Genomic DNA, 10191 nt, shown 5'->3' on the forward strand with positions numbered 1-10191 from the left:
AGTCCCGTTTACTGCCCCGAGCACCTCCCCCGCCCGGGGGGAGATGCTCCAGCTGCAGTACTTCGCCATTCATCAACCGGTTCACACCGGTGGCGGCTGCCGTGTAGTGACGTCTGCGAGGGGCGGGCCTACGCCCCCGCTTGTTGGTGATGGGCTCAGAGCTCGGTTCGTGATTGGTGCCGGAGAGTTCGTACGTTGCGCTCGCTATAAAAATGAAGGCTTGTGACGCAAGGGCGCCTCGGAGCGCGGATTGGCTCTTTCTGCTGCGGACCGACTAGGCGACGCGCTCTCTTCGGAGCCGCTCACTGCATGGTAGAGCTTGGTACCCTCGCCCTCGCCTGCACTACTACCGCCGCCGCACCGCGAGGACCATCGCCGCCCCCTGCCCTACAGCCTCTGCCACTGCCGCCGCCTGTTTCGCCGCCGCCTCGGGACCGGCTGTATGATTAGGCCACAATCTTCAATGAGTAAACATATTCCGGTGAGTAGCTTGCGCACTGTCGTCTCGGGATGGCAATCCGTGACCGGCCCTTCCATCCTTACCATCGCCTTTGTTTTAAGGACCAGCGGCCAGTCTTCCCAGCCGGTCTTTCCGATGGATCCCGGGTGGGAGTGGACTGGATCACGGCCCTGCGGCTGCCCGCTCGCAGTTGGGTGCGAGGGTCCGCAGCGGCGGTTGCCTGCCGGGTACCCCGGCTTCCACGTCCTTGCGGGACCTGGGGCCACAGGGTGGTGCAGTTAGGCTTGTGCGGCGGGCGGAGGAGGCTTCGGCCGCCGCAGCGGGCCGGGCGCGGCGGCACAAAAGCCGCTTTGTGACCGCCGCCTCCGCCCTTGGCCCTCCGGCCTGGCGCGCCCCGTCCGGGCCCGGCGGGCTTTGCGGCGTCCCGGGGCCCCTTTGTTCGGCCGGGGAAGGGCGGCCCGCCCGGGGAGCGGGAGACGTGGCCCGGGGTGGGGCGAGGGTTGCGCGTGTCACTGCGGAGCCGGATACGGGGAGGGCGCGGCGGCGGGGTCGCCACCAGACCCGGGTCGGCGTAGGATAGGCGAGGCGGCCCGGCGCTGCTGGGGACAGTGTGGCCCGGGAGCTCTCGCAGCCGGGGACCGGCGCGGGACAGGAGTCTGGTCCAGCCACCCCAGTGCTTGACAGCTTCAGACAAAATGGCCTCGGCCCCCGCGCCTGACTGAAGGCGCGGCGCGAACCCGTGATTGCGGCGCGGAGAGGGGGAGCCGCGGGCGGGCCCGGGCACGCTCCGCCGCGTGCGGGGAGCGGCGGCCATCGGGGACGAGCCGCGCGATGCAGCCGTGCTCGGGCTGGAACCCGGCTCTGTAGGTGAGAAGCCAGCAGCACGCCCTCCCTGGTCTCCACCTGGTAATTCGAGCTGTTCCGGATTTAACGCCCCACCTTCGATCCCGGTTAATAGGAGCAAGTCTGGTCTTGTCCTTTCTCTGGGACGAGACGGTCGAGAACAGGACCAAGTTTAAGCTCCTTGGAAACTGCCAAAGCAGCCATTGCTCTGGAGCAAAGGAGTATCTGGTCCAGCACCAGCATTCAGTTTTTCCCCACTTATTTGGGAAGTGTCCTGGTTGGCGCATTTTAATCTAGGAATATTTGAGACTATTCCTGAAATCTTTAGTGTAATGAGTGGCTTTTTCCAGTTGTTTATGGCAGCGAGAGACAGCCAAAGGCAGAAATCTGAGGTTTTCTTTCTTTGGAAGCCTCCACTGCTCCAAGAGTATTTAATTATTATTTACATTGTTCTTACTTGGAACTGTAAATTTGCTTCGCAATGCAGATTGTGCAGCAGTACTTTCTTAGTACCATTTTGTGAATTTTGTTTTATCAAGCTGTTAACCGGTTAAGAACCAGCAAGTTAGATCCTTCTCAAAGGTAACACAAGCATTAACGAAACAAGGTAAGGAGTGGACTCTAGTCTTGACAAAACAATTCTATAAATTAATTTGGTTTTGCAGTCTCGCAAACTCATTTGTAGGGGAGAGGGGGGGAAAAATGTTTTGAGCTGCATATTGGTAGAAAATTATTAAGAATGTCATGGACTGAACTGAAATGGGGGAGGCTAGTTACTGCTACTTTGGTAGAAGCCCTCCCATCCACGGGGTGGCTCCACTTAGTAGAAAATGGCTTTCACAACTTTGTGCATTGTCTTTAATGCACTGTCATTGGAAAAGTGCCAGAATATATCTCGGTGTCATAAAGAAGTAATACTTGGGATTTGAGTAAAAATAACAATTGTGATTTCATTACAGAAGTGATATCCTTAATAGTGTTGTAATTTAGACAATAATCGGTTTTTGTTTTGTGGATTATCTCAAAATTTAGCAAAGTTCTAGAAACTAGTGTGGCACCATAAGGGTGAAAGTGAGAAGAGATTATATTACATTTTAGACCTCTCAGATGTCTAAACATTGAGAAATTTAAATTAGAAGAGTTCATTCTATTTGGTAATTTCCCTTTACATGTGCAGCAGTGGTTGGCACCTGGGTCTGTTTTTACTTTTTCTAAAGTATTTTAGGAAGGTTAACATGATACATATTAACATTCTTGTACTTATTCTAGAATTATCCTTATAAAACTTTGGCAAAATAAGCACAACTTGTTTTTGTATTGGCGATGTAAGTAAATTTGATGTCTAAAACACTTTTGGTTCTAAAATAAAAATTTAAGAGACTGTTAATCTCATGGGAGGAGATTGTCATCTTGAGGGTAGCAGCCTAACTCTCAGGACCACTAGAGCGCCACAATATTAAAACTTTAGTAGCTTATAGATTGACATTATGAAAAAGCTTTAATTCTTAAATTGAAAGTATATATAAGTTGGAAGAATTAACATCTATATAATGATTATCTTGGTATAAGTTTTGGTGGTGAAAAAAAAAAATTTTAAAAAGTTATGGTGGTGGACCATCCCATCAGAATCCACCCATTTCTGACACTCCAGTGAGTTTTTAGAGGCAGTAATCAGATTACCCATCTTCCCAAGAATCAGCTGACTGATTAAAACCTTGTGCCATTGGTATTGCAGCACAGATTCTTTGCACTAGGCCACCAGAGCTTCCTCTTAGAATCTAATGTATATAGTATATGTGTGTGAATATGTATCTTGGTATGTGGTATACCTAATTTTTTTTTAATACCATAATTACAGTCAGGAAATCAAAAGACGAACTTGCGTTAGATAAATCTGTCAGGGACCTTTCCAGAGTAGTGAGAAGCAGCGATTCCAGTCTAGAGACTAAAGTGCAAAAAGCAATTCCACTGGAGAGCTGGATAATGACTAAATGAGGATAGAAGGTCATTTGATGGCTTGGAGTTGTGGTAATGGAGAAGTCTTGAACATAACATAGACCGCCAAGAAAACAAATAGGTCTGTCTTAGAAAGAATGAAGCCATGCTCTTGGAGAAGCATCATTGAAAGGGTGGAGGGACAGCACAGGAGAGGAAGACCCTGCATGAGTTGGATTGATAACAGTAACTAGGGCAGGGTTCAGAGCTGTTTACGCAATAAGTTTGCTGCATAATAACACCAACAACAATTACAGTAATACGGTTTTGAATTGGAAAGTAATGTAAACCATTGTATGTAAATAGTTATTGATAAGATAATCTTTGGTGAGGTTAGATTTTAGCTGCTGTGCTAAAACCCTAGGGACTTAACTAACTTACATTCTCCTTGCATCTCATTTTCCTCAACTCTTGGATTTATAAATGTTCTTGAGAATCAAATTAATGTATATAATTTGCAAGAAAAATAATGGAGACATTAAGTGTACCTTGTTAGCTGCTATAGAAAGTCACATACACTACCCAGACTCCATCACTATTTGTATATTTATTATATGTGTGTGTGTATATGTAATTTTTATTATTATTTTTTTCCCCCAAGGAATAGGATAATTTAGAGTCCTCATTCTTATTAGAGAGCTTTGGTGGCCTAGCCTTTTAAGTTGCTCTGTTAACTCAAAGGACAGGCCTCTTAAATTCACCAGTGTCTCCAGGGGAGGAAAGATGGATGGACACTTCTTGTGAGATTTACATCCTTGAAACACTAGAGGGTCAGCGAAGAATTGTTTCTAACTTGAGAGTGATGAGTCAGGAATTTGTTTTATTGGTAATTAGAATGGCCTGGGCCTTGGGTTTTAAAAATAAAAGTTAAAGTTAAAATTGAGTTTATAAGGAAGCTTCAGTTTGTGGAAAGGCCTTTCTGCCACACACAAAATTAAGCAAAAGTGTTTTCTTGGTTTTTAATGTATGAAAGTTGTTTAATTAGTTGGAAAACAATGTAGAAAGTTGCACATAATGTGTCAATATAAAGCCAATAACTATCAAAAGTTAAATAGCAAAATAACATCTCTGTGTATGAATCAGATAATCAAGAAATGTTACTTTGTTAAGGCTGTTTTGTAATTTACTTCTTCATTTTAGGATTCTACTTTCTCCATTCTTTTTCAATGAAGTGATTGTTTCATGCTTATTGTTTTACTGTCTAAGCACTTTTATAGCTTGATGCAAGTGAAAAAGTAGCTTGGAATCTAATTTGAAAATAGTTTGGTTAAATACTATAAAAATTTGGCACATGCTTTTTGAACTGGAAAGCAACCTTTTTTGTTTATTATTTTTTTCTTTTTAACAGCAGTTCTGTGGTGTTCTTGGTCACACATTTATGGAGTTTCTGAAGGGCAGTGGAGATTACTGCCAGGCACAGCACGACCTCTATGCAGACAAGTGAACTGTAGAAATTCATTACTACTCTACTAAGAAGCCCCCATAAGAGCGGCTAACCTGAACACAGAAGTGTTGAATTAAAATCCACAGAGCAATTTTCAAGAGTTTTGACCTGGATGGGGTAAACCTCAGTGCACTTCGTTTCTATTGCCTCAGTATTACTGGATTGAAGAATTGCTGCTTCTTGTTAGGAGGTTCATTTCATTTTCCATTACTCCCAACATCATACTCAACGCACTGAGATTTTCAAGTGGAGTGTTTTGACATAGACTTCAGTTTCTTTACATAATTTCTGTATTCACTTTTAAAATTTTTTCATATCCCTCTTAAGTGTTTTTAACTTAATTAACAATGGCTCGAATGAACCGCCCAGCGCCTGTGGAAGTCACATACAAGAACATGAGATTTCTTATTACGCACAATCCAACCAATGCAACCTTAAACAAATTTATAGAGGTAAGGTTAAAAAAATTTCAAAAAACCTTTTCTTAAATAGATTTTAATAATTGGACTTGTATTTAAGGAAGTAACTATAACTTTAGAAAAATTTAAGTCGTATTTGTTTATGAGTTAGAACTGCCCTATAGCTGACTCTTCCCCTGGAGAGAAGCACATGGGAGAAGGGAAGAGAAGCCTATGAAAGTCCACTGAAGGGTCAGCTATAAATTCCAGCTAGACAGTGGCGAGTTGATATATAGACATGTTTTTTACCATTTTGATTCAAAAGAAATTCTTGGTGATGTAGTGTTAAAGAATAAGCATGCTAACCAATGATCAGCTACTCCTCAGGAAAAAGATAAGCCATTAGATTAGTATTCTGAAAGTTTAGAAAAGTTTTGGGAACCCTGTGGACAGTTCTGTCCTTTGCTATCAGTCAGATTCTACTCACTGGTGGTTTGGCTATATGTATTTTAAATGAAACGAGAATATAATTGATGATACAATTCCTTTTCCCTTTGTTGCTATTTTAGTGTTGTTTAAAAAGTAAAAATATTTTTCTTATTAAAATATATTTTGGCTATAATTATGATTTTCTTTTAGCCTTTAATAACTGGAGAGAGATCAAAATAGTAATAGTGATACATTTATGATGCCTTCAGTCAATTTTCAGTCAGTATTTTCTGTGTTTTACTTAGGAACTTAAGAAATACGGAGTTACCACGATAGTAAGAGTATGTGAAGCAACTTACGACACTACTCTTGTGGAAAAAGAAGGCATCCATGTTCTTGTAAGTACTTGATAGACATTTTACAATATAGACAAGTGTTAAAACTAGACATGAAAAGCTTTTTATAATTGTGTGATATAGTATGATTTCTTAATTTCCAAATAAAGCTGTGGGAGCTAAGCATGAGTTTTTTAGTGAAAAGGAAAATAAAAAAAAATTTTTTTTTTTTTTTTTTTTTTCAATAAAATGACCAGTAGGAAAGATTGTGTCCTAGCATGGGTACAAACTCTGAGGACCCAGAAAAACAAGATAGTCCCATCACAGCTTTCATTGTATTTCATTAGCAGTGGCTTCTAAATAAATTTGGGGTTAAGCATGTTAAAATCAAACTATCATTTTTTTTTCCTTTTTTTAGATTTATGGGGTTTTTTTAAGATTTGTTGTTGGAAATTTGAAATTGTGTGACTCCTTAAGGCTTTAAAATTTAATTTTTTTTTTTTTTTTTTTACTTTTTTTTAATAAAGGATTGGCCTTTTGATGATGGTGCACCACCATCCAACCAGATTGTTGATGACTGGTTAAGTCTAGTAAAAATTAAGTTTCGTGAAGAACCTGGCAGCTGTATTGCTGTTCATTGTGTTGCGGGTCTTGGGAGGTAAGAAAGTTTTGTAAATGTATTTAGTAATGTGATTTTTTTTAACTTGGTTATCTATTTGTCAGTGTATTGTTTTGTTAGTTTGAAGTAAATGAATATCGTAAAGAATATAATGTATTCCATGACAGCTGGAAGTAACATGCTGGGCTGCAGTTTCCAATTTATCAATGGATGAAATTGATAAAGAATTAATGTAATAGGGGGTAATGTATTAGAAAGCATATCTGATCTCATTTGGAGGGAAAAGATCTGAATTATGTGTTTATAAGGGGATCGGAGAAAATGCAAACACAGCTCTTTAAGTGAGAAATACTTTTACTCCTTAGAAAATGAAAATTCTCAGCTTGCTCTTCTAAGAATACTATTTTAACAGTCTTAACATTCTTTTTTGTGTGGTTGATCGTTATTTTTTAGAAATTATTATTAATGCATAAGTTTTTAACTTGATTGGGAAATTAGTCTTGACTTTGTTTTGAAAAAGGTTTTGTCAAAATTCTTTCCTTACTAGAGCTCCAGTGCTTGTTGCCCTGGCATTAATTGAAGGTGGAATGAAATACGAAGATGCAGTACAATTCATAAGACAGTAAGTAGTTTCTTTTCATGTGTAGTGTTTGTACTTTTCTCATTAAATATCAGTGAAATTATCACTACACCTAGTCCTTACACAGTAGTAAGGCATTTACTGTTTTGCATATTGACAGTTAAATTATCAAAGTCACTGACCTGTGAGCCTTGTCATCTTAGAAAAGAAGCTTGCATTAATATTTCACAAGGCAGTAGGGGAAGGAGGAAAAAAATCTTGAAAGCTACAAGGGTGTGTGGCTAGGCAGGGAGGGCAGTGGAGACCTGGAGTGTAGGGCCAGGGCTACCCAATGACAGTTGAGTTTTCTTGAGAGGAGGACTGGCTAGGGGTCCAGCAGACATAGTGAATCTTCTACTGTATCAAAGCCTTCCCTATCCCTTGAAAAAGCCACTAACGATGTTTTATGATCCTTGTGGAAATGAGCAATGCCACCTATACTGAATATACAGTGAGGGCTGGAAAGAGAAGGAACCTCAGTGATTGAAGCCTTAAGACAGACCTTAGGTTGGAAGGCTTTGTTCATATAAGCCACCTGATCTTTTTACTCCTGCCCACCTTTGTAATTGAGGACTGGGATTGCTATGAAGGGAATTAGTAGTAACATCTGACCCATTTTTGAGCCATAAAAATTCAAATTAAATAGGTAAAAATTTTTAATTGTTTTCATTTAAATATATTTTTTATTTAAATCCCTCCAGAAAGTATCATTCTCCCCTTTATTGTCTGCTTTCTTGTCATCAGTTAACTTCTTTCATCATAGGTTAGTTTTGCCTCATCTTGCATTTGTGATTTATGACCATTGTCATCACTCAAAAGAAGATAAAATTCATTTAATCCATTTGTACGTTTCCTATGTTTGCTTCTTTCTCCACTAAGCTGTACATACAGCATATAATCAACACATTTCCCCAAGAAAGAGATAATCATGGTCCGTGACACACTGAACTTGGAAGAGAGATTTGTCTTATCTTAATATTCTCTCCCTCCCCCCCCCTCTCATTCCAGAAAGCGGCGTGGGGCTTTTAACAGCAAGCAGCTTTTGTATTTGGAGAAGTATCGTCCTAAAATGCGACTACGCTTTAAAGACTCCAATGGTCATAGAAACAACTGTTGCATTCAATAAAATGGGTGCCTGATGGTATGCCTTGGAAGTGGAACTTGAAAAAGGAACTCATTTGTCATGCATATTTACCAGCCTGTTAGCTTGGTGAATAAGTCTAATAAAGCTTCTGTGGGAGTATTGAAAAGTTGTTTAACCAGGCTACAAGTTGGACAGAATTTCAGCCTCCATGGTTGGGTTACAGTCAGCCTTCCTGGACACTTAGCTAAGGTTTCTTAATGTTCAGCATTTAAAATGTACTTATCATTTGTACCAATTGACTTTTCCCTGAAATCATGAAAAAGTGTTATGAAACTTAAAATCTTTTTCCCAATCCAGAATATTAACCGATACATTAAAAAATTTAGAGAAAGATTAGGTGCCAAAAATACCCAGCACAATATTTGTATATTTTCAGTATCGTACAAAAATAAAAAATCCCAGGAACTATGAACACTCTAGATCTTTTTGTGGTTTATTTCTTGAGTCAGTTGAAAGTAGAACCTGTATGGTTTTCTGCCTGTTCACGTTTTGTTTACATCTCCCACATTCATACCGGTGTACATCAGGTTTGTGTAACCATTGATTTTTACTGAATTTTTACCAAGTCTTAATAGTGATTATTTAATGTCTCTCTGTAAATTCATTTTGTGCTTTTATGGAACTTGATTTTGAAAAAAACACATTGTACAGAAGCACATGTCATTAATGTCTCCAGACAAAAGGAAAAAAAAAGCCTTACATTTAATTTAATGTTTGCACTTTGGGGTGCAACCTAATAGGGAGGGCCTGGACAAAAAGAATGGGAGGGGGCTATTAAATATTTTTAGTAAAATGTTGCCTTTGTCTTGTGCAGAACACGTAGAAATATGCTCTTTAATTTAGTAATATTTTTTTAGACGGTAGAGATGCTTTGTTATTGTAGCTAAAATCTTAATCATAAAATCTCTGAAATTGTCATTTTTTTTTCCCCAGTAGGAAGTTGTTTACCAACTTACTTTGTTTGAAGTGTGATTTCCCCCCCCTTCTTTTCCAACCTCTCTTGCAAAAAAGAAGTGGGTTTCTGCTAATGCATTGAGCAGACTCTTAATTTTTATATGCCTTTTGAGCTGTGTAACTTAATATTTGGATACTGATAATTTGTTTTATTATGTAATTGGTAAAATGGTGATGTGTATTAATGTTAGTTCAACCATATATTTATACTGTCTGGGAATGTGTGGTTATATAGTTCTGTGGGAGAAATAATTTGTCAGTGTTCACCAGCTTGTAAAAACCTAGTTGCGAGAGCTTAAATATCTAAATAAATGATGAAATGCATTTATCATCAGAAGATTGTTTTGCTTAAGGCTAAGAACTTATTTTGTGGAAAATGAATGATTGCCCTTCAGTTAAGTCCATTTGAAATAGAATGTGTCCTCATTTTATGAATGTTAGATTAAATAGTCAGTTTAAGCTTCTGATAAGCATTTCTATTGGTTGTGAGAACTATGTTTAATGTGTTCTCAAAGTTTTTAAAGATTTAGGTAATTGACTACTGCTCTATACTGAGGAGAATCAGTGTTTAGTTGATCACCAAATTAGTGGTCTGGGTGAATTGCCTCCGAGCCTAAGTTGCAAAATAAGAGTGTAATAAGTTTAATATTAGGTAACATCAAATTCTCCACCTTAATAATCTGAATTAAAACTGCCCATCCACTTTATTGTCACAGTTCTTGAGCTCACTGTTAGAACAAATGAATCAATCCATCTTGTGGAAGTTTTACTTTTAGAGACAGCACTGAGCAAGATAACCTTCTTGAGACAGAGACCTTTAAAGTACCTAAGACTTGCCACCCTCTCTTCTAAGGAAAAGGCTTTTTTCCTAGACATTTGTTAATGTGTTAGTCCATGCAGTGACCCATATTCTTTGTCAGCACCCTAATTCAAATGCATCCATTATTATTC

The 10191-nt window shown here is 39.6% G+C and overlaps 1 protein-coding gene across 3 annotated transcripts; it reads left to right on the forward strand.

Annotated features, from left to right (window-relative positions):
* The first annotated feature begins 283 nt into the window (after window positions 1-283).
* LOC102860036 (protein tyrosine phosphatase type IVA 1-like) lies at window positions 284-8283 on the forward strand. 3 transcript variants are annotated; one of them, XM_006897054.1, is made up of 6 exons: window positions 284-481; window positions 4647-5194; window positions 5875-5967; window positions 6432-6562; window positions 7071-7145; window positions 8151-8283. In XM_006897054.1, exons 2-6 carry the CDS (start codon window positions 5090-5092, stop codon window positions 8266-8268), a joined length of 522 nt encoding a protein of 173 aa, XP_006897116.1. In that variant the 5' UTR covers window positions 284-481; window positions 4647-5089; the 3' UTR covers window positions 8269-8283. The 3 variants fall into 3 exon arrangements, with proteins under 3 accessions (XP_006897116.1, XP_006897117.1, XP_006897118.1); XM_006897055.1 differs by lacking the exons at window positions 284-481; window positions 7071-7145 and having other exon boundaries at window positions 5090-5194; window positions 8151-8268; XM_006897056.1 differs by lacking the exons at window positions 284-481; window positions 5875-5967 and having other exon boundaries at window positions 5099-5194; window positions 8151-8268.
* Window positions 8284-10191: the final 1908 nt, after the last annotated feature.

The sequence above is a fragment of the Elephantulus edwardii genome, unplaced genomic scaffold (assembly GCF_000299155.1).
Source record: "Elephantulus edwardii isolate Elephantulus edwardi_28Jun2011 unplaced genomic scaffold, EleEdw1.0 scaffold00198, whole genome shotgun sequence".
NCBI lineage: Eukaryota > Metazoa > Chordata > Mammalia > Macroscelidea > Macroscelididae > Elephantulus > Elephantulus edwardii.